Below are 27,881 nucleotides of genomic sequence, written 5' to 3'. Positions count from 1 at the left end.
TTTGGTGTAGCAACCTTTATTGAGGGAGATCTTACAACACTACTGAGGTTGTGTATCCTCAGGTAAAAATATCTTCTTTAACAACATGGGTAGAGGCTGATACACTGGGACTAAAAGCACCACAGATAATAACAAGAGTATAGCGACTCTGGGTGACTGAAGACAACAAAACCAAAGGTGTGGAGTTTAACAGTTATGGGGATCTAAACAGTGTTTGTTTGTTTCCGTGGGTGTGGGGGGACTCATGGCATAAGTCCCATTAGGTTTTATTTTTTCCAGCCTTCAACTATGACAGATGTTTTCCTACCTCACTGAGGAAGAACAAAGATGTGTGTATGTGTGTGTTTGACAGACGTGTCTGTGGTGTGCGCAGACAATAAAGAACAGGTTTCTGTCATTCTGTCATTTGAACCAGTGACCCCAGCAGAACTGTTTATGGAACAAATGTCCAAGGCTACACATAAAAAATCACCTCCATATACATGTAAATGTCGGTCACATCAAGCACAGGCCCATGTATACACACACACATGCTCGGACAGAATCATACATGTTGAGTCCAGCTGTCCTGTCCTCATTAGTACCAGGTGAAATGCTGACGGGTTTTGTTTTGAGAGTCTGCCTGAAGTCATGTCCTGTTTTCCCTGTTGGTTTGGTGATCCAATAGAGCTTTCAAGTGATGTCGGGTTGGAGTTTTCTCCAGTTCAGGTATATGTCACGATTTTGCAAACTGACTTTGCAATTTGCAAGGTACATGTTTGCAATTTAAAACAATGATTATCCATAAAAGCCAGTCATGAGCCAGCCGTCTATTCATTTAGGTACACCAACCAATCGCCAAAGAATGTGTATGTTTTCAATTCACAGCTGTGGCTGGTTCACTTATGTTTTTATTGTGTAAAATTTTGATAGGTCAGGCATTGCTGGTATGAATGAATCATACCACAATTTAATCCTAAATCCTGATTTTCCTGACTCGATCATTCGACATGTTCATGTGGACCTTCCTGAAACTCTGTGAATCCGACACCACTTAAAAGAGTAGTAAGAGCTACAAAAGTCCACTTCAGACACTAAATAAAATTCTTCAAAGGGCGAGAGCTCCGGTCCTTGAGAGACAAGAGAGTGTATCCTTGATGAGTATTTTTAACCCGCACTGGTTAGTTGAAGTGAATCAAAGCACTGGTTCAGACTAGCTGATACAGGAATGCAGAACACCTGAGTTGAAATTAGCTCAATGCAGTTGAAAGCTAGAAGTAAGTTTATATGTAGCCATTACTGATGGCTCTTAAGAACCGGAGCAGGTACTCTTACTGTGGGATGAATTTACCCTGAATTTTGCTTCCCAGGCAGCTGTTCCTTCAGATTTAGTTCTGTTACAACTTTTAAAACTCTAAAATGGGATAGATTAGCACCATCATTTGGATTATGGTCTAATGATCCCAGCGCACACAGCTTGAGATGGTCTGCCTTTGAGGCTCAACTCAGGGTAGAAATGTCCCATGGTTATTTCATGAAGACATTTCCTTTTGCCTGCCACACAATCATTTGTCGTTTTGTGACATTTCTTTACAAAAAAGTACTCAAATGCAGTGTATGGTAAATGAGTGAGACTGAATATTCATAACGGGACTAAAAATCTAAAGCGTGTTCATCCTATTATTTGGGGCCCTGCGTTCAGGACATGGATACCCTTCGGGAGACGGTTTGGTAGAAGACCCCGCGGAGCAGAGAGGGGTAGTCTGGGACATGGAACCGGTGGCGTGCGGCATAGGTGTCGTCATCCCGCCGTCCCCTGCTCGCTAGTGTGTGCAGGTTGGCCTCATTGACTTGGCTGCCAACACTGACAACAAAGAGCTCCAACTCGGCATTCACTAACTTACTGATGGCTTCCACCAGCTTGGCCTCTGTGACATCCTGCGACCTGCCGTCAGAGAACAGCACCAGCTTCTTCTTGCCTCCTGATGCGTCTCCACGGTTTGGCAATTTACCAATGGCAAATTCCATGGCCTGTAACACATTAGTGCCGTCATTTTGGAAGATTGCCTGTTCAATTCGATGAGACAGCATGGTATAATTGCTAGTCAGTTCCTGCTCTATATTGGCTTTGCGGCTGTACTGGCCCACAGCCATTCTGACTTTGACACCCCTGTCCATTTTAGCAGTCAGGAAACGATCGGCCAAACGGCGGACAAAGGTCTTGCTCATCTCAAAGTTCTTCTGGCCCACACTGGCTGAGCTGTCCATCATCACCAGAATGTCGCTACTTTGACTGAAGGAGACTGCAACACACACAAACAGGCACGATACATCTGATCAGTAATTGATTGGAGTGATACTGTATTGACTGATTAGAGAGCTACACAACACAGCCAAACGTATTTATACATTTTAAATTACAGTATTTATTCACATTTTTAAAGATGTTAGCAAAGAAATAAATGGCAAACTGGGTCAACAGCAATATGATAAGGTAAAAATTAAAAAGAGCAAACTGCAGTCCAAAAAAATGTAAAACTAGTAGCATATTTTAAAAAAACAGACTTACTGGGACATTTGTAGTCTGGGCACCTCTTATCTGAACGTGGGAATAACAGGCGTTAAATCAGTTTATTTGGAGTTGATACAAAATATTCAATTGATGAAAATGACCATTGATCTGTGTGTGTATGTATGTGTGTGTGTGTGTGTGTGTGTGGTACCTTCACAGATTCTGGATGTGAGGTTCTGTAGGAAAGAGTCCTCTAGCAGCTCAGCAAAGTTGTCCAGGACAAAGGAAAAGCCTGGTTTCCTTTGGTCACTCTTACACACCATGTCATCAATCTGCTCTTTGTTGGGTTGACGGCCTGAGTAGTCCCTCACTCCTAAACCGCCCACCTGGAGAAGATGTTCTCAGGTTAGCTGGTACCTCAGCATTTCAGTTAAAAGGTCTAAGAGTGAATTCAAAGAGTATGGCATAAAAAATACATAAAAGCCAGATTTTGGTGTAATAACATTATTCACTAGGCACACAAAACTGAAGTCATGTGTCCCCATGCGCTTTACTGTGTCTACTGCATTGTACTTACTCGGACGTCTTTACCACAGAGTACGTCGAGGGGAGTGTCATCCCTGGAAATATCGGAGCGTCCATCGGTGAGAACAAGAACAACTCGGTTTTCTTGCCTCATTCCACTGATTGTGTTTCTCAGAGTATAATCAAGGGCCTGGCCTGTATACGTGGCCTCAGCCAGCCAGCGCAAGTCTCTCACTGCCCTGCACACACACACACACACACATACACACACACACACACACACACACACACACACACACACACACACATACATAGATGCTTGGTGACATATCTTTTAACATCTAGAAAATTAATAACAATTCTCTAAAGCTTAATAACAAGCTATAAAGCTTCTTTGCTGCCTTGTCAAGAATTAAATAAGAGAATTCATATCTATTTCATTGCCTGTTACAATTATATACAGTAGGTCCAGGTTGTGTTTTAGCTTAGTGCAAAGACAGGAAATGGTTGGCCTCTGTCCAAACTGATAAAATATGCCTACAGTTAAAACTCTTATTTACATATAGTATCTTGTTAGCTAAAAAGCTATATCAGCATCACCACTCCATTCAAATGTCAGTTGTGTTTTGTCTAGATTTCAAAGGGAGTAAAACTAACAACTTCAAGATGAGGACATGACCTCTGAGGTGAGCAGGTCTTGGCCCAGCTCTTGTTGGTCAAGAAATAGATTCTATGTGTAAGAGTATGTCCACACTGAGCCAGTGGTGGAAGGAAAGCTTGTCTGTTCTTTTCTTTGGTAGCTGGTCCAGCTACTCATGCATGTTGGTGCATGTGAGTCCCTCCGTGTCCTCCGCGTCTGTTTCCAAGATGGCGGCCGCATCGCAAACTTTCTCAAATTACAGCTAAAAAGTACATTAAAATATGTTTCTCAAAACATTTGAGGTGAGAAATAGGCAACACGGTAACAGAATTTTGATCCATATGGGTTTGATCTAAGTTTTGTGAGCTGTTGGTTCAAGGACCACCTTCTTTCCCTTTTTTTCCTTCAACTGTATTGAGTAAACAACACTTACATTTGTTTTGGTCTGAGATGCTGGTGCTATAGTACGACATCTACTGGCCAAATGTTGTGTATTGCAACTTTAGGCTAATCCTCTTCTAGCTCCAGCTTAGTACAACTGTAGAATTTAGTTGCATCTAGCAGAATGGAATTGTCAGAAATGGAATATAATATTCATAACTATGTTTTAATTAGTGTATAATCACCTGAAAATAAGAATTGTTGCATTTTTGTTACCTTAGAATGAGTCCTTTATATCTACACAGGGAGTGGGTCCCTTTTCACAGAGCCTGCCATGTTTCTACAGTAGCCCAGAACAGATAAACCAAACACTGGCTCTAAAGAAGGCCTTTTGCATTTTTCGCGGCCACCGTAGGTTCTCCTACACACTTGGAAGGAGAGGGTGGAGGTATTCAGTTTGTTGCAATCTGCAACCACACAGCTAGATGCCACTAAATCCCACACACTGGTTCTTTAACGCACAGACATGACAATGATATCAATCTTCTCATCTAACTCTTGGAAAGAAAGAGAATATGCATATTTCCCACTATTTGAAACTATTCCTTTAAACAACATTGTTTCATTTAATATTTATAAAAGTTGTAAATACATAAGATATAATGTAAATAAGACACCTTAAGAGATGTTGGGAAGCACCTCGAACAGAGCTACGCTAACTGTATCCATTTGCTTCCTGACTTTGTGCTAAGCTAGGCTGAACATGTTGAAAGGACTGGTTGAAACTGTACTTAATGGTGTTTTAATTGGTCTCCTCAATCTCGATAAGACAGCAAATGAGAAAAAAAAATCCACGAGTGTGAGTAAGTTAGTTGGCCGATTCCAAATTTAAAACACTGTATAAGTTCTTTCCAATGTGTCTGACAGACAGTTGAAATATGTTCAAACTATGCATAGTTTTGTGAGGGAGTAACCTGTAACTGAACTGCTGAATCAAACCTCAACAGCAGTGGTGATGCTGAATCACCACTACACAATCAAAGAGCAAGCCAGAGGAAAAGCAAGGCAGGCAGGACTGTGGGTGCATGCATGTGAACTCACTGTTTAAAGTCGGTGAGGGTACCACCGTTGACGCCCAGCTTGACGTACTCTTGGGTTTTATCTCCACTGTACTGGACTACACTCAGTCCTGAGTCACCAACTGCGAACTAGAAAGAAAAACACTGCATGGTGACCGTGTGTTTTGTCTGTGTGTGTTGTGTCAACCAACAGCCTTCTGTCAACATTTCTGCATCCCACCCATCCTGACTAATTATATCCAGAATGGAAGAGGAGAGTCATTTGAGAGACATAACAGCAAATTCCAAAACCTATGAGAAAATCTTTCATTCACACATTCTATTTTGAGGTCTGTTCTCATGGCAGCATTTCCTAACACTTCAGAAAAACAGTTTTGGCAAATTTTTGGTTTCAGCTTGAATAAACAATACAATCTACAAAGGTCAAACATCTGTCATCCTTCAGAGGTTAGGAAAAGATGGATGAATATGAAATAAAGTTTAGTCAAATGTCAAAATACAAGACAAAATTCAGAAAAGGACATTACCTTGAGCTGCTGGTCTTTAATCAGTCTGTCTATGACAGTAATGATAAAGTCTTTGGCAAGAGCAAAGTTTGTGGCGCCAATACTCTCTGAGCTGTCCACGACAAATGCCAGGTCCACAGGTGCACATTTACACTCTGAAGACACAAAAAACACACACATATGAACAAAATCACAAAGGATAACTAGCCATGTATTATGAGAAATAATTATGTGATGATAACTGTGTGTCATATTGGGTACAAACTTACCACAACAAGCTGTGATATGATTCGAAAAGGATGGGGAAAAAACACACACACAAATCAGAACAAAGTTAATTAACTGTGCAGAAAAAAACAACATAACCTGTGCAACCCTCAAATTCTTTGGGTTTTGATTGCATGTTTGGCTAATCAGGCACTGAGTTGAAAACGGCAAAGAGTTTAATGCAGTGTACATGTGGTTGCATTTATGTGTGAGTGAGTGTAACTTACAGCAGAGCTTCATGATGATATCCAGAATTTCACAGTCCTGCAGAGAGAGGTGGAGTACATGTTACAGTACGGCAATGCACTGTTAAATCACATTACGTAACTTTTCTAACACAACACAAAGCCAGGTCCTAGACAGTGTTTCAAGCTGCTCCAAAAGAAAGAAAGAAAAAGAAAACATGACAATGATGATATTTTACTTAGAAGACTGCGAGGTGAAAGGCTATGGGTTTTTGTGTTCAGGAAATTGGATGTGTGGCTTTGGACTGAACCTACAGTATCAGTTTCAGATTCAAAACTAGCACAGCCTCAAGGGGAAATTAAGTCTGTGGTGCTTAGCCATCCTGTCCTGTGGCTAAAATGAGGGTGAGGGATCAGATTAAATGGACTGATTAAATTTTTTTTTTATACTTACATCAGGTCCTGTTGGTCCATGAGGCCCTGGAGGTCCCTGAAGAGGAAGGGAGAATGAGTGAGAGATGAAGATAGGGAGACTGAGTCATTTAGTCTCCTGATAGATGTGTATATGTGTTTATATTTTACAAAAAACTGGCCACAGAAAAGTGTATCTGGTCTGACTTCAAGATGACAGAACTAATACTGGAAGGCTCTTTTTATTTTAACTGGAATAAAAACGGTGATTCTTTGGAAAACCATAACTCCTTTGACTGCTACCCAGAATCCCACAATCACTAACCCACATCCACACCCACACATTTGTGTGTGCTGCTATCTCTCTGCAACAACATGAGAATCTTTCAAAAGTTTCTTGCCACAGCATTTTGTTTTTTCGCCTGGCTGCAGTAGAACCATCTGTTTTGTTTTAACAGACATTAAACTCAGTTTAAGAGCATTCTTTTCTGTGACAAAGATGCCAAGCAAACACACACACACACACACACACACACACACACACACACATACACACACACACACACACACACACACACACACACACAAAGGAGAGAGAGAAAAAGACAGAGACAGCCGTTAATTGTAGATGAGAGAAACTGTCCCAAAAACACATGACACAAACTGTTGATGCAGCAGAGACAAAGCCAGAGGAGAAGCAGAAAGAAGAGGGGAGGAGGAGGAGGAAGAAGAGGAGGAGGAGGAGTAGAGATAAAGTGAGGAAAATGTGAAAGGTTAGAGTTCAAGGTTTGCCTTAGAGAACATGGCTCCAAACATACGCTTATATTTAGATCCGTTTAGATTTGTTAATTTTTTCACATCATCCAATACCACAAGCTTTCTCACGCCAGTTGGTGAAAAGGATGGGAAATTACACCATATTTCCGACTTACAGTGAGCCAAATTCAGGAATGCCATTTTTGTCTTTTCATGCGGTTTGATGTTATGTAAAGTGGTGAGAATAGCTAAGCTTAGCTCTGTAACTGGATGTCTATGGGATTAGTAGCAACTGTGCTCAAAGGTAGGGTCAAACACAGCTAAATAGTTATGTGAGCATGCTAACATGTTCACAATGACAGTGCTAACATGATGTTTAGAAGCTATAATGTTTACCATATTCACTATCTTTAGCTTGTTAGCATGCTAAAATGTGGTAATTAGCATTAAATACAAAGAAGTACAGCTGAGGTTGATCAGAATTAGTGTATTAAGCATTAGTTTTGAAATTTCGACCTGATGGTGCTGGATGAAAAGTTAGGGGATTACCCAAAGTGAAAAAATTCATCCTGAGGAGGACACGAGTGTCTGTATCAAATTTCACGGCAATCCATCCAATAGTTGTTGAGATATTTCAGTCTGGAACAAAATGGTCGACCAAACAACAGACCAACATTGCCATCTATAGAGCCATGCCTTTGCACTGGGTGACGTGTTTCCTCATTATCAACAACACGAGCCATGTAATTTATTATTTGCAGTGGATCCCACACTCTGAATTAAATAGAGATTTACTAACATAAAATGATTTACCCCTGTTTGAGTAACATATGCAGTGCCCAGTTATTTAGCCTTTAGTATTTAGCCTTTTTTTAAAAAAATTAAACAACACATTTTTGAGCCACTGTTAAAGATTTATGTCTTCAGCAGAAATAAATGGGCTTGGGGCTGAGTGCCACAGGCTGGCTAGGGAAGTCGGAAATCTTTTAGAGACAGACAAACACATTATTGGTTTGGAGTTTTCTTGCAATATGTTTACAATAATGAAACTACTGAATATTGCAAACCTTGTCCTTTGAATAAATGCAAATTCTTGTCCTTGTTTGGAAATCCTGTTTCACTGCTACAGTGGATAATCTAACATTTGATAAAATCTCACTGACTTTGTTAAGCCTGAAATCAGTGGCTTTCTTAATATGTAAATTAAAACTTGACTTGCCATTGAGCTAAATTAGGCTAATTTTTGATCCAGCAGTCCTTAAGACACTCTCCACTGTAGGTAAAAAACTATGACAAAACTATGTATGAGTGTGAGAGTGTGTTATTGATGTGGGGAGAGGAGTACTTTGCATGTGTAGACAGCAGTCCCTCTAATGTCTCAACTTGCATGCACATGCAGACAAGCCTCCAACACAGACACACACAGACACAGACACAGACACAGACACACACACACACACACACACACACACACACACACACACACACAGACACACACACACACACACACACACACACACACACACACACACACACACACACACACAGTCAGCTTGGGTCCTGGCTCCATGGTATTCTTACCGGTCTGCCCTCGGGTCCTCTGTGACCTTTGGCCCCCTTAGCTCCTGGATTCCCTGGTTCCCTGTTCTGTGAAAAGAGAAACAACATAACAATTAGAAGAGAGGCCCACACCCTTTACAGTTTATAAATAGTGCAAATTACAGGATGTAGATGTGTTACAGTTACATAGATATCTAAGATGTTTTATACAGAATCCATGCTGAATGCTGTAAAGATCAATCACTGTCTGGGCATAAAATGCAATAAGTTTCATGACAAGGTGACAGCTTTGTCACCTGTAGGCATGTTACAGATTAGTAAATCTTCATATGCCTGCAGGGGAAGTCCCAGCTATGTGCATGTTCTGTTTTTCTTTTCATCTTTCGAAAAATGTTTGTGAGTCTGCACTTATCCCATCAAGGGTTTGATGAAAATGTGATTACCACCATTACAGACAATATAAGCCATTATCAGCCTGCACTTAAACTTGATTAGGGTTTGTATAATGGGTTGCCTTAACTATGGCTCAGTGATGAAAAATGAAGTCTGCAAATCATCAGTATAAAAATTGAATTTCACATCAAACTGTTGCTAAATGGGAGCACATACAGTGTGAAAAGTAATGGTCCTCTTATGGAGCCTTGCGGTGTCCCCACAGAAGAAGAAGAAGATGACAGTTAGAAAGAGTTACTATTAGATGACAGTGTGTTCACTAAAGAGATAAATTTAAAATATTCTATCTGATAAATGTTATTTTCTATCACAATAGCCCCAATATCAGTTGTATTGTGATACAAAAAGAAAAAAAAACAAACAAAACAGAAAATTCAATTGAGAAAGCATTTTAAGAAAGAATAATCGACAGGAAGGTCTGGTTGATATTGCCAAGCCTAGATTTCACTGTTCTGGAGAGCAGATGTTAATGGAACCATTTAAGAGCAGTACCAATGCCAAATTTTGACAATTTTTGGGACAAAAAAGATCACAAAATTATCATTATCAATAAGGGGAAGCTTAGTGGTGAGTATTACTGTAGTGTCACAGAGGAATTTACAGTTGTTTTTATTTTTGCAGGTCAGTTTATATCAGATTAGATTAAGTTATAACCTCTGGCTGCAGAGCGGCCACAAGTTATAATTTGAGGTAGCTTCAACCATGGATGAGTGCCACTGAAACACTACCGTGTATGTCCAAGAACATAGGTTTGGTTTCATAAGTGGGACAGATTAAAGTAAAGTAAGTGAAAGTAAGTAAGAATAGTATCTGTAGGTCTTCCTCTCAGGCAAACCCAACAACCCTCAGGTAGGGCAGCTTGTATTTAGCCTGAGAGGAGGAAAAAGTCTGCTAAGTAGTAGCTGCATCCCTCGCAGCTGCTCTTAAAGTTTATTACTGTGAGTGTGCGGTAAAGGCAACTCAAATGACCATTTTCATTAACTCCTCTCATCTCATTTCTCTCACCTGCACTATAGTAGCTGGACAATCCAACAACACTGTTTAGTACGGAGTCCCTGAAGTCCTGAAAGATTATATTTTTTATCCTTGTCAATATTTTATGATACTCTACTCCACAAATAATACAGCCTTTAAAGATGGTATCATCAAAACATCCTCAATAGGTACAGTCATATTGAGAAAAGCCTCTAAATCCATTTTAAAACTTCTTTAAGGTCAGGTCTAGCCCTCTCTGGCCAACCATCTCCCACAACAGTGCAGCTGCAGAGAAAGGCAGCAGCCAAAGCCCCTGCAGCTGCTGCAGATCTGATTTCTGTGAGATTACAGTCCACATTGTAGAAGTGTGGAGAATAAAGAGCTTATATCAATTTAAGCAAATTATCTCGTCTTTAAGCTCCATGTTGCTACAAATACTGTTAAACACTTTAAAGGAGTTGGGCATTTTGGTTTGAGAGAGACTCCAGATTGATGCAAACTGGAGAGCAGATAGCACGCTTAGTGACGTTATGCTCCAGAAACTATTTTCAAAGCGGCTTGAAAACACATGTGCACATTAGATTCAAGGGACATGGTTGATTGAAAGATTCTCATATGCAATACTGAATGCTTTAAACTGGCTTTTTTTTTTTTTTTAGAAAGAGCTGTATGAATTCTCTACATCAAAAAATGTTTACTCTGACAATGCAAAGGATCATCAAATCCCAAAGATCATTTATAGACAAAACTTAGCCAATTTTATCCACACAACCCCTCTGCTCCAGATGCATTCTGATCAGTAGTCACATAAATACTCATTTGCAGCTCAATATGTCAAATAGAAATGAGCTGCAGTAAGGGCAGGCTGGCACTGTAAAGTCACAAATTATCACAGTAAATCAATTATGAAAGCAGCAGATCTGCACTGCTGCTACACAAGCATTTACCTACAGCTGACAGATATGAAAGACAGGAAGAGAGAAGGTAATGCCAACCACCTGGCTTTTAAGACACGCACATGCACGCATATACACACACGGTTCCAATTACTGCACATTCTCAACTTCAAACGCTCTGATCTATAGAACATGGGCCATATCATCCACAGTTACACACATACTTCCTGACCTCGATTTTATGACGTCATTTTTAACTACTCATAGCCAGATGTGACTGTTTGTTGGACCTCAGTGAAAACGTAGATATTATCATTCCAAAGAGTGTCAACTAAAAAGTTGAATGGGTGGAGAAGTTAAAAGGTCTGAGTATGTCTCCACCTTTATCTTCTATGACACACCCCTGTCTATCCACTCCTTTCCCCTCTGGCCAGAGAAAGTGAAGGCAAACAAGGTACGTGCCTGTACAGTGTAAAATATTTAAACAATTTAAAATAGCAATCCAGTTGCTCAAAAATAAGATACTTGCATTAGTTACTTGTTTTAAAATGTTATTAGCCAGTTTGATGCCCCATAACTGTTTCTTCCGCTGTACCATCCAAGGCAGTGAAAGGCTGAGTGTACAACTTGGAAACAAATAAGTGATTGTTCAGAGATAAATATATTACAGCCTGTTAAAAAGAGAAAAAAGAGATGCATGGTTGCCTCTAGGGACAAGTGGAATGTAATGGATTCATTTTTTCCCATTGAGATAGACAAAACATGGCATCTTATTATGTATTTTTTATAAAGGACTAAGTCATGGACTGATCGGTGGAGCAGCAGCTGTGGAAAGATTAGCGTTATTTTGTTTAAAGCATTAGTTCATCATCTGGGGAAATGCGCTTAGGCTATTTGCTCTTTCACCAAGAGTTAGATGTGAAGATTGATACCGCTCATATTTGTCAGTTAAATACAAAGCTATAGCCAGGGGACAGTTAGCTTAGCTTAGCATAAAGCCTGGAAACAAGGGGAAACAGCTAGCTAACAGCAGCTAGCTAAAGCTCACTAATTGACAAATTACATCTTCTAAAAAGTTGCAGTTTCACATTGTTTAAGTGCTGGACTGCTCCTAACCAAGAAATAGTCCAGCATACACCCCTAAACCCACAACTTGTCTTTTGTACACTTTTTGTACAGATTAAACCGGTATAACTTGCTCATTAGAGAGCTTTAGATGTGCTGAAATTTTTGACAGAGCCAAGCTAGCTGTTTTCCTTTCCAGCCTTTATGCTAAGCTAAGCTAACCAGCTGCAGATTGTACTCATATGTTTACCAGACAGATCTGAGAGTGGTATCAATCTACTTGTCTAAATCTTGGCAAGATAGTGAATATTTCCCAAAATGTCAAAGTACTTCTTTAAGCAAACATACTCCTACATAGTTAGATTATTATTTCAAATACATGAGTAAGAAATGTAAAAGAGGAGCTCATTTGAGGACCATAAGGGTAATTTTGAATGTTTACCCATTTACTACAAATCCCATTTGCATTCCTGCCAACCATTTTCCAAAGCATGCCATGAGTTTTTAGATTAATTGTTGGACAGTTTTGATTATTTATATTTCAGTCTAAATGAAATTGCAAACTTCAGCACTTACTAGCTTGAAATCAAGAAGATTTTGTGAAGACTCCAAAACAGTTTCTTCCAAAGTGACTTGTTTACATGGCCTGTATATGTGGTATGTGCTTCATAATCAAGCTGAGGGTTATTGTCCATTAACTCAGCAGTGGAATCAGTTACAGAAGTTATAAAATGTTTCCTGTATACTGCTCTTACTACTCAAGTTAAAAGTAAACATTTAAGCATTTGTGATTAGTATGCTCGCACAGAGAGCGTACGTCTCATCCTGCTCTGTGCTAACACAGTCTTTAGAAAAGTACAAACATATGCAGAAATGTTTATGTCATAAAACACAAACCTTGGAACTCCAATAATTTCAATGTAAGCACAACCGAGTTGAACCGGGGGTTAAAGTGTAAAAACGGGCACGCTATATGGACAGGGGTGATCACACACATCTACAGTTGCCACACACACTTGCACGCAAACACACACAAAAAGAGTAATGCAGTCCCTTCATCGTCTCTGCTCATTTCCTTGTATCCTTGACAACGACATATACACAGCTGCATCAGCTCAAAGCCTTCTTCCCCAATGACAAACACACACACACACACACACACACACACACACACACACACACACACACACACACACACACACACATAAAATGTGTTCAGATCTACTTCAGAAAGTGTTTCCAGCTGCAAAACAGAAGGACAGTGTGAGAACGAGATCGATGGATGGAGAAAAATAAGAGAAGTAAAACTATACCAATAAGCTAATGCAAAGGAACAAATGTAAATTGAAAGACAAAAAGTATTATTATATATTATTACAAGTTCTAAAAGAGACCAATATAAAAAAAAGGAAATGTGCCTATAAAGCGAGATATGTGACTCACATCCTGTCAGTGCTCTCTGCCAAGAAGGGATTGAGGAAAGATAAAATGAGATCAAGAGTGAGGAGCAACTCCAAAAAGAAGACAACGCAGAGGCAGACTCACATCGGGGCCTGGCTCGCCGGGCTCTCCGTCATCTCCTTTGGGTCCAGGGGTTCCCTTTCCACCCTGAAGATCGCACAGCAAATGTTAGAGGTCAGGAGGGCATGTGAGCATGACAATTCATTTTACGTTGTTAGAAGTTAACTCATATTCACTGTTGTCAAAATGTTTTCCAAATTAAAATAAAAAATTGAAAGATAACTTACCGGCTCACCAGGGTCTCCACGGGCCCCAGGGTAACCCTAAAAGACATAAATGTTCAGAATGTACTGATGTACAAGGAGCAAAGTAAGTCATACATGACATGCATGAACAACTATCAACACATACCTGGAAACCAGGGCAACCTGCTGTGCCGTTTCCTGGGACACCATCTTCTCCCTGTAATAGACAAAGAGATACTATTACAGATCCACACACACACATACACAAACCTCACAACAGGGCTTATGATGGATGGCAGACATCTGTCCCTCTCCCTCTTTCCCCCTCTCTGTCTCTCTGTCTCACCCGCTCCCCCATCTGGCCTCTGTCTCCCGGAGCTCCTTTGATTCCTCTCGCTCCTTTGGGTCCCTGGCAGACGAAAGGAATGATAGGATGAGAAACATATGAGATGTGACAAGGCATGTGCTTTTTGAAAACATTTGGATGCTGTCATAAGACCACGGGTGAGTGTGTGCATGTGTGTGTGTGTGTCTGTGTGTTAGTGAGAAAGTATGAACAAAAACTCCAACAGTCTACATGCAGCAGAATGACTTTTAACTGCTTACATAACACTTTAATCTGTTATAGGCCCTGGCTAGCTGGTTACCTAGATTGTGTGATAGTGAGTGTCCAGTCATCTCAAAGGTTGTACTGTAATGATTGTTAATAGTTTTAATATACATGATTGATGATAATAACAGCTTTTTGATTGCAGTTGATATGTTAAACTGCATATTTATATGGATTTTGGAGCCCATCAGGGGGTTACAGTGCCAAGTTGGAGCTCCTGTGATTAAGGCTTTAAAATTTTAAGCATGTAGGCTTATCAGTAGTCTGTGTGCAAGTGTGTGTGACCTGTTGGACTCACCTCTGGTCCAGGTGAGCCTTCATCTCCTCTGTAGCCGGGAGGCCCATCCCTGCCAGGCGCGCCCTAGAAAACAACAGCACTGTTAGAATATCTATAGAGAGACTGTTTTATATAATAAAACAGTCACATAAACTTTGACACTGACTATTTTGAACCTACACAACCAACAACACAGAAACACTCTACATTCAAGCCATTTCCTCAAGATTTTGTTTTGTATTCTATTCATACTCCATGCTTAATTGGTATCCACTGCTAAAAAGAAAAAAAAGAACACCATGTTTTTGGTTACTGTCAGCATTCAACAACTACAGCTCCAATGAGTCTTTGGCACAGGTAAACTATCAAAACCTGATATAGTGAAACAGAAGCTAGCCTAAAATTTTCCACCAAGCCAAATAGCAGTGTTTTATTGTCCTCTCTGGTTGAACTTTTCAAGTCTGTCTCACCTCTGACCACACCCAGTGTCAGTGATGGGTGTGTTCAGAAAGTGTGCAGTGTTGTACCCGTAACCACTCCCAAAAGTGATGTCACAGTGTACTGACACACCCTCAAGTACATTAATACATCACTATAGCAAGGTGAGAAATTAAAGCACTGGTGGTGCTAGATTTTCAGCTCAGTCAAGTTGCTCTTCAAACTGAAATTTGGTTTATTATTATAAATTTGGTCTTATTTGGTATTTCTGGCCATCTCTATCCATTATAATAACATTGTACTCTCCAAAATTATTACTAATATTTGGGAACGCTGCTACAGTACATTCATGCATTACTTCCTGGCCAATTTCATAACTGTTGGCAAGATCTAATGTATCTGACGCTGGATGGTGACAATCTTTGAGCTACATGCTAAGTAAAGTTCAAGAGGTTTAAAGTCCTGAACAGCGTCCACAGATCTGCCGCTAGCATCATGCAGTACAGCTTCACATTAGCAGGCTGTTTTGAAGTTGAAGTTTCTTCTTAATATATTAACAGAACACTGTGACATTTTAGGACAAACACTTGTTTGCAACCTTACCTTAAGTCAAATGAGAAACATGGCACAGACATGGCACAAAGATCACAAGTAGGGTGATATGGTTAAGTGTTAGCTTTAAAGTTAGCTTTAACAAAAGTGAAAAATAGACCTTCCACACCTCCAAGAAAACACAAAGGTGTAGTTTATAGGAGTTAGCTTTGGCATTTGTCCCCATAGTGAAGTCACCCATTTTGTTCAGGTTTTTTTTTTTGTTGTATATATTTTTACGCCCCTCAAACAATATCAGTCATAAACATTGTTACTATCCTTCAGTTTTTGCTGTACTTTCATCTTACAGCACAGATGACATACAATGTTAATACTGTAGAACAGCACTGACAGAAAAAGAAGACAGCAATCATTAGCCTTGATCAGAAAAAAAGAAAACATAAAATAGAATAAACATGGTGGTCTTGACATTAAGTACTTTTCTACTGGCGCCCATGTTTCAGCATATCCTGTCTCACTATTTTGCAGTCTGAAAGCTTCCTTTTCCAACCTAATCATTTCTATTGCGTGTATTTAAAGCAATCCAGTTTTTGTAACCATACATAATGAGAGAAAGATGTTTTTATTCTTTGAAGATACTCCGCTGAAGTTATGCAAATCTCCCAGTATACATGATTGTGGTGTGAGTGGGATGACTATATTAATGTGGTTGCTTGCTTTGTTATACAAAACCAAAGATCTTCAATTTTATTGCAGTCCCACAACAAATGGAGCAGAGTTCCTTCAGTAGCACTACATTTTAAACATTTATTGCCTTCCCTTATGCCCATTTTGTATAGCTGTGTTGGGGTGTAGTATAATCTGTTAAGTATTTTAAATTGCCTTAGTTTGATTTTGTACAATGGAAGGACTGCCTTGCGTTTTTCCATATATCATTCCAGGAAATATCTTCCTCTAGTTTATGGAGGTCCCTGATCCATTTCATTGCTCAAGTCTTAAATTGATCGTTGGTGCTTTCATTTAATATTGTGTAACACATTTTAACTATATTTTTTGTGAACAAGCTGTGGTTAAAAAGTATATTTTCAACTTTGTGTATGTCAATGTTCAATTTGTCTACGGAAATATTCTTTTTAATAGTATGCTGTAGAGTTATGTGACTTAAGTATTCACTTTTTGGGATATTATGTTCAATGATTAATTCATTAAAAGTTTTAAAACAGTTGTTAGAAATTATGTGATAAAGCTTAGTGATTCTAATATCTTTCCATTTATTCCATTTTATGACCTTTTTGTTTGCTGTTATATTTGAGTTCTGCCACAGCAGTTGATTTATTGAGGTAGTTGTGTCAATTCCAATGATCTTTGTACATGATTTCAAGATGTTAAATGACGCTTCAATTGGACTTTGCATGATTTCCTTTGGATATATTTTCATAAAATCTAAACATTTTGTGTCAATGTTTAAGGTTTGTAACATATTTTCTTCTATCAGTAGTTGTCCACCTTTTTTGTATGAACAAAACATCCTTAAGTATGAACATCTTGCTATATAAAGGTTGAGATTGTTTTATGCAAATCTTCAAACCAGGTTTTTTGTATTGTGACAGGTAACATCCTAATAGTGTAATTGACAGTATGAAGAATGTTTATCTTTACTATGTTCACTCGACCCCACAGAGACATGGGAAGATTTGACCATCAAGCCATGTTTGATTTTGTTTTACTAAATATTTATGTGAGATTTATATCTTGTGTTTGATAACTATTGGTTGTAATTCTTAATCCTTAATATCTTAATTCTGTTGGTTTCCATTTAATTTTTGTATTTTGCACACATGTGATACTGTGGTGTTTGTTTAGAGGTAGTAGCTCACATTTTCCCCAATTTTCTTTGTATCCTGAGAGTCAGCCATATTGAGTTATAATCTGATTGATATAACAAAGTGAGGAAACCACGGCTGTTAGGTAGAGGATGATTTCATCACAATACAGTGATATTTTATATATCCGACTTCCAATTTTTATGCCTTTAATATTCTTTCAGATCTTATTTTCTCAGCTAATGGTTCAATGATTAGATTAAATAAAAGTCCTGACGCTGGACATTCTTGTTTTGTTGCTCGATGTAAAATGAAAGGTTTTGAAATGACGTCGTTAGTTCTTATTGAAGCCGTGGGCTTTGAGTAGATCATCCTAATCCACTGCATAATATTGTTATCAAAGCCATATTTCTGCAGGGTACTGAACATAATTCAACTTGATCAAAGGCCTTTTAAGCATCTAAAGTACAAAGTGCCACCGGATGAAGAAGCTTTTTTGCATATTGAATGATATAGAACGATTTCCTGGAGTTATCAGATGAATGGCAGTCAGTGTGTATCAGTATCTAAATTTGCTGATGATATTGGACAATAGTTTATGAATTAAAGTAATGTGGGAATAATTAAACACGTGGAAAACTAGAACTCTGCATTATAACCATCAGGCCCTGGAGATGTATTTTTAGAAAATGAGTTAATGGCTTAATTTATTTCAAATATAGTTATTGGCTGTTCCAATGATTTTTTTTCTCCCTCTGATAAGCAGGGAAGATATTTTTTTAAATTCAAAAATGTCTGCATTGAATCAGCTTCATCATCACTTTCAGACTTGTAGAGATTTTCAAAAAAGTCAGTAAAGGTTTAATTAATTTGATCTGGATCAGTGGTAGTTGAGTTATTTGGTAATCTAACACAAGATGTGATATTTTTAGTCATCTGTTTTTTAGCCAGCAACTTTCCTGCCTTACAACCACATTCATAATAATTTATTTTTGCTCTGTTTAGTTTATATTTAATTTTGTTCCTTATGATGTCATCATATTTCATTTTTAACTTACACAGTTCAGTCCATATTTCATCCTTATATTCATTTGACAGTGAACTCTGTAACAGCTTGATTTCTGTTAACAATCTGTTTTCTTCTTGGCGCTGATTTTTATTCTTTAGGCTACTTATCTTGATTAATTCCCCTCTAAGGCAACATTTTAAAGTTCCCCATATCAGTGGAATGTCAGGAATGGAGTTTTTGTTACCTATTTCATATACTGTTGAAACAGAACAAAATACTTGAATGTATTGACGGCTATATGAGTCTGAGTTTCCAGTCTCTGCTAACCTAGGCTAAATTGCAAATGTACTTATACGGCTCTCCTAAGGACAGCAAATAAGAATATTTCCCAAAATGTCACAATGCTTCTTTTGAATACAAGCTAATATAGACAAAAAGGATATCACAAAAAACACTGCTAATACATGAAGTGCTGTACTGTATACTACCGGCTGACAGGTTTAATGAGTACAAACGATGTGTAGCACATAGCTGCATGTGAGCATACAGTTTTTTCCTGACTACATGAGGTAGACCCAACATGTCAGTTATTCCATGTTTTCTGTACTATTGAGTTCCCTACTATTCATTCAACTCTGATGAGGGAAGGAGGTGCGGCCTACAGCACAATAGATCCATTCAAAGTTCTGACATCACAGAGGTTACCACAACTAACGCTTGTAACGTATTATTATTATTACGCTGCCTGGTGCCTTATTAAGAAAACCATACTGAGGCTTTGGCTGGAGTAGATGGAGAGAAGGACTGAGTCAGAGGGGAAAGAGTGAGTGTTGATGTTCCCAGGAGGAGTAAGCAACTGAGAATGAGAGAGGGGAGATGGAGCATGCAGGAGAGGAGTGGGCAGCTCTCTGGGACTCTAGCCAGGTCCGCCTCTGTTTAAGCTTCTGCCCAGTGTACTCCCCCTCAAAGTGAAATATGGATGCACATGCACACACGCTCTCACGCTCACACGTGCACGCACACTAGCGAGCATGAGCCCATAAGTTCCCTCTCACACTGGAAAAAAAGGATGCTGCCAGAGAGAAAAGTGGTCGGTTTGTATGCGCTGCATCCTGAAACACTAACGAACAGGCTAATGAAGAGCAGTACTGCGCGTACTGTAGCTCCTGTGTGTGACTGTATTTGAGTGTGTATTTGTGTCTTACAGGGTCTCCGTTGGGGCCAGCTGAGCCCTCCCTCCCCTGCTCTCCACGGGGTCCTGGCTCCCCCTGGCAAGGAAAAGAATAAATGTATAAAACAACCTAAAGGCATTCAAGACAGTAACAAGTAGTGGACAAGTAAAGCAGACAGAGCCAATTTTCAAACAAAGTTAGATCAGTGGGAGTACTTCTGGAATAACATTATAAAAAAAGTATGAGTTCCATTAAGGTCAGTTCACTTCCAGTTCACTTATTTCCAATGAATTTCCTGAGTTTCTGATTAGGAGGTGCTGAAATCAGAGAGCTCCCTAGAGGATTGAGTAACCCCTTCATTCCACTTCCCTTCCTCCTCTTCATCCTCATCATGACTTACCGGGTCTCCTCTTGGTCCTCTGTTCCCACGGGAACCCTGCTCCCCCTTCTCTCCAACTACTCCCTACAAAGGATTTAAAAAGATGTTAACACATACTTTGGCAGCAGAGGAAGTTTAAAATCAATATTTATGCTATACTTACTCTCTCTCCACGACTTCCATCTGGTCCTGGTAAACCCTGAAACACACACACACACACAGAATGATATTAGAAGGTGCATTAAGGGTCACAAAGGTTTCTGGCATTGTCCAGGAGCTTCATGACTTACATCATCACCGCGCTCTCCTTTGTCCCCATTGGCTCCACGAGGACCCGGATCACCCTGTCACGACACAGACATAGCTTCTTGTTATACTTAACCATTCCCTTCGTAGAGATGTCTGTTTTTTGTCATTGTTCTCTCTGCATTGATTTACCTGAGGTCCCAGCTGCCCATATTTTCCAGGCCTTCCTGGTTCGCCGTCTCTTCCAGTATCTCCCTGGATTAAACACACAATGACTTATTACACAGTACCAAAATGTGATTTGAAATCTTCAACAGAAGAAGTATTTTCTTAATATCCTACTTTTGCTCCTTTCTGTCCATAAGGACCAGCATCTCCCTTTGGTCCTGGCTCTCCCTGTTGACCCTGGAAACAGGAGACACAAAGACAGTTTCAGTACATGATCATAAGCAGCTGAAGCCACAACACTCCATCTTGGAGGCCACTGTGCATGTACGTGCATATATGCATGTGTGTTTGTTTACAGTATGACTATACGGCTTCATTTAAACAACCTGACAGCAGGGAATGTAAACCAAGTGGTGATTAAAGAACCAGGGGCCTCAGCTGGATTGCCAAAGGGGCTCCAGACGCAGGGTGTGATGTTGGTCAGGGCTGCATCGACAGCGACATTCCTAAGCACACAACTGTAGCTAATGGCTAATCTGTAAACAATGTTGCTGAGCCTCAAGGCAGATACAGAAGTGACTCATGTTAGTGTGTGTATGCGTTCAAGAGAGACATTAGGACACAGAAATAGAAACGAATAGAGTGTGTGTGTGTATCACTTGCACATCTGATTGACTGTGTATTTGCCGTCCTTAAGCCTGATGTCAATGTCAAAGTGTGTGTTAACATCTAGTGATGATTTACATCTGGTTGTGATCCAAACTGTGTGACATTAGCGTGAGTATGGTCATGAAGGCAGCCATAACAGGAGGATGTTTCTGTGATTGAGATATACAACTCACATCTGATCCAGGAGAACCTTTACAGCCGGGAAGCCCAGGGTAACCAGCTTCACCCTAATGAGGAAAACCAGGGAAACATATAAGAACATATGTTCAACCACTTTATCACATCAACAACAATAGATAGCCAGAGCTGGAGCGATTTGATGTTTCGGGGTTTGTAACTCACCTTACTTCCATCAGTTCCATCATTTCCTCTTTCACCTTTGTCTCCCTGAGAAAGAAGGACAGATAAATAAGAAAGAGAGAGTGAGTGATGGGGAGGAGAAGAGAGATGGAGGAAGAAATTAAACATTAGATTTCAGAGCAACGACAGATAAGAGAGCATCCCTCTTAAGATCAGACAGTCCAGAACAGCTCACCTTGTAGCCTTTGTGTCCTCTTTCACCCTGCAGAAAATACACATGACATCAGTCAGCCATGTCCATGAATTATCCTGGAACATATACTGAATCTTGTTGAAGTATACTTTTTGTATTTGTGTGTTCTGATAGTACCTTTCCTCCTCTGGTACCACGGTCTCCCTGGAAACAGAAATACACACATCAGACTAATCATCGTGACATAGTTGTTGACAAGATGGTAGGCAAACCTTGACAAACAATGAATGATCATCATTAGGTACATAACCAACAAAAATCAGTTGTTAGCTCTCAGCTTGCATCAGTTTGACAAAGCTAAAGCTAAGAAAGGTGGATAAACTGGATGTAGGAAGGTTTACAGTCCTTTAAATCCCAGTATGACACAATGGTGTCAATGATCTTGTATCATCCATTACTTTCAGCTTTATGCATTATTGTTGCTACTGCTTAGTCCATTAGGCATCCTCTGAGTCGAGAATACTGCTTATGGTTAGTTAGCTGTAGTTAGCTGTGACCCTCTTGTCTTAAGTGCACTTTACCTTCATTCCACTGTAACCAACAGGACCAGGATCTCCAAGGCTGCCCTGTAACATAGTGAAAGAAATCATGATTCATCTGAATGACATGCCCATCAAGGTTCTGTGATGAATTAAAGGAGATGTGATGTGCGTTTGGTGAAGGAGGAGGTCGAGGGTGGAAAAAGTCACCTACCTTCGCACCAATATCTCCTTTTTCTCCCGGCATCCCTGGTCTACCTGATTCTCCCTGTAGAGAGAAAAGAGAACAAAGGTCTGAATAGGAACCATTTCTTGTGCAAGTGAATGCATTTGAGCGTGCTGCGTTTCTGACATAAGCTGTATTCATACAGTATCATCACACCTTAGAGCCAGGGTTTCCGTCGCCTCCTTTAGACCCATCTGGAGCCTGCAGGAGAAACATCAAATCACAGCCAGTGATGTCATTGCTCAAAAACAAAGTCAGAAAAGAATTTGAGATGGCATTGAGGTAAAAGAGGGATACTTACAGTACATTCATAAGAGCAGCACTGAAAAAAAGAAAAAGAGAGATTATGAACACTTCATAAAGTATGACCCTATGAAAAGCTTAGTAACTTGCATGTTTTCTGGTCTGCTCGAAGTTAATATCTAAATAATCACCTAATGGTTATTGGAATCATCTAAACTTAACATGTTTAAGCATCAGTTGACAGTAATATATGTCAAATATTTGAGATAAAATTGCAGTCATTTTGTTGGAGACACAAAAGTAAGTGAGTTTCTGTATATCGCAGCCATCTTAATTTGCTTTTTATGTTGTCATTTCAGCTTCCTGTTGTTGACCCCTCCTTACTTCCTGAGTATGAGAAAGTTTAGCAGAGTTTACATGAGAATACAAGAATGAGCAACAATGCGAATGAAAAACAAAATACTGTAAACACAATTCTAACTGGATTTGAGTACAATTAATTGCACTAAATACACAACTCTAGTAGCCACAAAGTAATAAACATTATTAAGTGGAGACATTTGGTTTGCAAAACATGTGGACGTAGCCAGTATACAACAATTTATCTTAATTCAAGTTGCAGAAGGAAAATTTAGCATAAACAATCTAGTTTTGTTAAACTGTTTTGTTTTTAGCCATGTTGAGAGCAAACCCCAACTTTTTGGATCTGCGATACATTTGCAGTAACCAAACACATATAAAATGGTTGAATCAATTTCCTTTCACAGAAAGCTTGAAAAGACATACCACATCGTCTGTCTCGTTTTTCTGAAAAGAAGGAAAGAAAACACAGGTTAGCTTACAAAAGAAAATGTTGAGAATGAAGAGAAGAGAAGAGGAGAGAAGAGAAGAGAAGAGAAGAGAAGAGAAGAGAAGAGAAGAGAAGAGAAGAGAAGAGAAGAGAAGAGAAGAGAAGAGGACACATACGATCATCTCAATGATGGTTTGAATGGTTTCCATCTTGTTGGAAGGTAGTGTGCGGTTGTCTGCGGCAGTGAATTTCCGTCTGTAGGTCTGGTCGGTGGCAATAATTGACAGTCTGGTTTCCTGGTGTGAAACAAAACACAAACATCATCATCTATTTTTCCTGAAAATAACACCTAGAATACGGTGTTTGCTGAACTACAGTATGTGACTGATAACAGTGATCTCTAAAAGCTTATTTATGTGACGTTAAGGTTTTTTTGTTTATAGGATCCAAATTAGTATCTGCCAATGTTGCTAATCCTCCCATATTAGACAGAACAGATACTATTTACACTTCACAAGGAAAGGAATTCACAAGGATTATGCAGCTTGTGCAGCTGCTCAACTTGCGCAAATGAGACAAAAATAGTCCTTGCAATTTATAAAGCACCCACAAAGGGTGAAATGCACCTCAAACTGCACCCCAAAGCAAATAGTGTCTTGGTGTTCCTTTCCTATTTGCACATATGTAAATTAGATAATATGCATACATTTTGTGCAAAATTGGCCACTTTCTACGCAAATGAGACTCATTGCAAAAATAGATCAATTCACAAAGACCAGCACTAATAATCACACACAGTTAGAGTGAAATTATTAGTGTCTTCAGAGAGTTGGTGGTAACTGCAGAGCACTCACTCACTCTCTTCAAATCTTCAAGCTTATGAGGCTTGAATGATACTGAATTGATATTCAATGATATCAAGGGTGAAATCTTGAGTCAGACATGGGGCAACAATCAGAACATCAATACTGATGTACCTGAAACATCCTGGACACATTCAGTGACACCTGAACAATATTATCATGAGATTCAGACATTAATCTACCACGTTTCAGACCTGCCTGAGTCACATTAATAGCTGTATTTTGACATTTGACATTTCAGTAGATTGTGTTATAGATGCGAAATACTAAAGAAGTAAAAGAAGCAAAATACATGAAAGTTGGTTTGTGATTGTGGAGAGCTCTGTGTGTGCACCTCTGCTAACTGAAGATGTGCAATTTGAGGATTTTGTGCTCTCTGCAGTTTTCATTAAGGTCCAATCTGTGTGCTGAAATGTGGAGAAAAGCGTGAAACACTTGAAACTGCTCTGCTTGCTCAGTTAGACGCAAAACAAGGGCAAATTGCACTCCGCTGTGAAACTTTAAGGATGTGTTTGTGCCCTTATGTCATTAGCACAATATCTTTTGTGAATGAGACCTTGAGATGAGCCAGATAGCGGTTGCAAATGACGCGCAATTCATGGTGCTATCAGCAGCCGCAATCCATTCTGTGTGAATTTGCCCCTTAACAAAAACACTTCATTTTTTTCTTTGTGCATTGATCACTGAATTTATATTTGATTTTATATATCTTTTTATCTGACATCAGGCATCAGGTCACAGAGTTCATCCTGTATGAAAAGTTACTTTTTTAACTTCTTGGCAGCATTCAGGATTTTTAATGCTGTTATCAGTATTGATATTTGAGAGTTTAAAAAATCCAATAAGGATATATCGACCAATTTTAATTTTCTTTACACAGCACATAAATAAAATTCTTTGATAAGGTTAGCTCAATTTAGTTTTTTTAAACAATTAATATACTTTGGTAGGACGTTTTACAGTTGAGAAATAAACTAGTCACTACTCTACTACTTTGGCATTCCTATACTTTAATTTCCTGTTATTTATCAGCTGTCATATATGCTGATACAATATATTTGCAATGAGCTAATATCGGTCGATATATCAGCCTGGCAGCTCTAATATAAACTGTATAAACTATTCAAGTTGAACACACAGCTTCATGTGTTCAGATCAAAAATGAATATGATTCAGACTCGGTTAGTGGATTACAGATCTGTGTGTGTTTACACTCTTGTAAGTTTATCTTTTGAAGAAAAAGAGTTTTAGACCTCAAGAGTGACAAGTGAAAACGCTTCACTTTATTTCCCTTCACTTAACCCAATCCACACCAGGAATATTAAGCAGTATCGACAAAAGGAATTATTACAGTGACCAATAACTCCCTCAATGTATACTGTATGTGAGTATTGTATTAAGATAGTGTAGAAAATCCTGTCCATTAACATTGGGGCATTTAGGCATTAAGTTGTGATGGTTAGGGTTTGAATGGGGTCTAGGGGATTTATGCAAATGAGGGTCCCCACCAGTATAGAAGTACAAACATGTGTGTGTGTGTGTGTGTGTCTGTGTGTGTGTGTGTGTGTGTATGTGTACCTCCTGGTCAGGTGAGATGGCGACAGCAAACACTTTCACTCCAAACTGCTTGGCTTCATTTGCAGCCTCCTGCAAGCCTCCACATGGCTCCTTGTAACCGGTCACAGGATGACCATCAGTCACGACCACGATGTACTTGTTCTGAGGGTATTGGGAACCTCTGCATAGAGGCAGACACAAAAACAAACACTCAGAACACGCACTCTTTTCTTGTTATTACTTATTCTGCTAAAGCGTATGTGTGTATGTGTGATATTATTACCCAGTGAGCAGCTCGCCAATGCCCCTCTTGATGGCACAGTCGGTGTATGTACCCTTGCCGATGTAATTGATACTATCAATGGCTCTTTTCAGATCCTCGCGCTCTTTCTCCAGGTCACTCAGCCCTCGCACCAGGATCACTTCGTCACTGTAGTGCAGTGCTCCTGCACTCCACGTCACCTCACGGTCACATTGGTTTGGCCTGGGTAAATAAAGGTATAACAAAGCGTAACAATCTTGTAATATTGCAGTCAAATCAGCACAATATTAATATGCAATATTAATAATACCAATAGGGGGGTGTATCATATCCAAATAACACCCCCCCTAGATTACATGTGTGTGTGTCTTACTTCTTTGTCATTTGATCTATGAAGTCTTTGGTGAAAGTTTGGATCTGGTCGATGTAAAATTGGGGAGGTTTCTGTCTGAGGGCCACACTCTCAGATGTATCCAGTACGAAGAAAAGGTCAACAGGACAGTCTGCCAAACAAACAAACAAACAAAGATGGCTGTCAGCAAATTATCATTCATATCTGTCCTTCATAACAACTCAGACATCACAGATGCAGCACTGGAGGCCTGCAGGCTAACAAAGTGGAGCCTTGTGCAACACACTGGGTATCATGGGGCTGCTACTTGACCTATGCATCATCATACAGGTAGATTAATGACAGGTGTAGGCCTGTGTCTGGCTGTCTGCATGGACATTTCCACTCTGTAACTGTTGCACAGCATCTTGGCAGGAGAGCAGGCCTGAGGTTCCATGAGCTGCTTTGGTTCTTGTTCACACATACCACTTTGGCATCCACAGCAATGGTAGAGCTTATTCTGCATCCCACTCTGAGTTTATCAGACAACTGTATGGGCCTTTGTGACAAGGGCCTGCTCAAGGTAGGCTAAGCTACCTTCATCCTCTGATACTACTTTCAGTTGTTTTTACATCTCTACTGCTGATTTGTAAGGAGTCTTGAACGGCTCACCCCCGCCTTCCCCCCCACCCCCCCAAAAAAACATCTGGACCATCTCTTATAGCAAACATCACTTCAGTATATGACAAGTTACATTCAAACATAGAAATCCTTTACATGCATTACAATGTCATACACATCAGATATTTAAGAATTCAAACTTACCCCAAGACACGATTCTTTGGGTCTGCGTTTGCGCTCCAGCCAGGACGCACAGCAGCGTAAAGAGACTTATGAGAGTCTCCATGGTGGAACTGCGGCAAAACTACAAAACTGACAAAAATATCACAACACCCTGTTCCTCAGAAAAACAAACACCCAAACACCCCGACCCAAAGCTGGGTTCCTCTACACCAATTCTGCGAACTTTTGGTGATCCACCACTCCGCCGCAATTTGTCCGAGGCGAGACCCAGAGCGCGCAGAGGAGGACCAGAGCGCTTGGTGAGGAGGGGAGGGAGGAGGAAGAGTTCACGCGCTTCCTCAGAGGAGTAGGAATAGACCAGAACGCGCATGGACCAAAAGTTTACACAATACCCCACATAGTCCAAGTGGATCTATTTGCGGACTCGCTGTATCTACACGACACACCCACTTTACTACATGACACCCCCACTTGGTTTGGTTTAGGTATGGGAAGAGGTTACAGTGGCAACATTAGAGGGGGGGTGTCATATAG

The 27,881-nt window shown here is 39.7% G+C and overlaps 1 protein-coding gene across 1 annotated transcript; it reads right to left on the bottom strand.

Moving 5' to 3' along the window:
* On the bottom strand, positions 1–27,839 carry col6a1 (collagen, type VI, alpha 1). Its single transcript, XM_042428480.1, has 35 exons — positions 27,369–27,839; positions 26,586–26,715; positions 26,234–26,434; positions 25,972–26,131; positions 23,707–23,826; positions 23,527–23,547; positions 22,799–22,819; positions 22,654–22,698; positions 22,486–22,539; positions 22,314–22,358; positions 21,910–21,936; positions 21,775–21,801; positions 21,582–21,626; positions 21,413–21,466; positions 20,745–20,807; positions 20,595–20,657; positions 20,447–20,500; positions 20,320–20,355; positions 20,178–20,240; positions 19,811–19,873; positions 14,805–14,867; positions 14,243–14,305; positions 14,063–14,113; positions 13,939–13,974; positions 13,736–13,798; positions 8,823–8,888; positions 6,529–6,564; positions 6,117–6,153; positions 5,892–5,900; positions 5,644–5,777; positions 5,139–5,245; positions 3,069–3,255; positions 2,703–2,877; positions 2,549–2,578; positions 1–2,282 (listed from the first exon to the last, which is right to left on the bottom strand). Exons 1-35 carry the CDS (start codon positions 27,448–27,450, stop codon positions 1,678–1,680), a joined length of 3,036 nt encoding a protein of 1,011 aa, XP_042284414.1. The 5' UTR covers positions 27,451–27,839; the 3' UTR covers positions 1–1,677.
* Positions 27,840–27,881: the final 42 nt, after the last annotated feature.

The sequence above is a fragment of the Thunnus maccoyii genome, chromosome 12, assembly GCF_910596095.1.
Source record: "Thunnus maccoyii chromosome 12, fThuMac1.1, whole genome shotgun sequence".
NCBI lineage: Eukaryota > Metazoa > Chordata > Actinopteri > Scombriformes > Scombridae > Thunnus > Thunnus maccoyii.
This window is presented reverse-complemented; position numbering and strand designations above follow the sequence as displayed.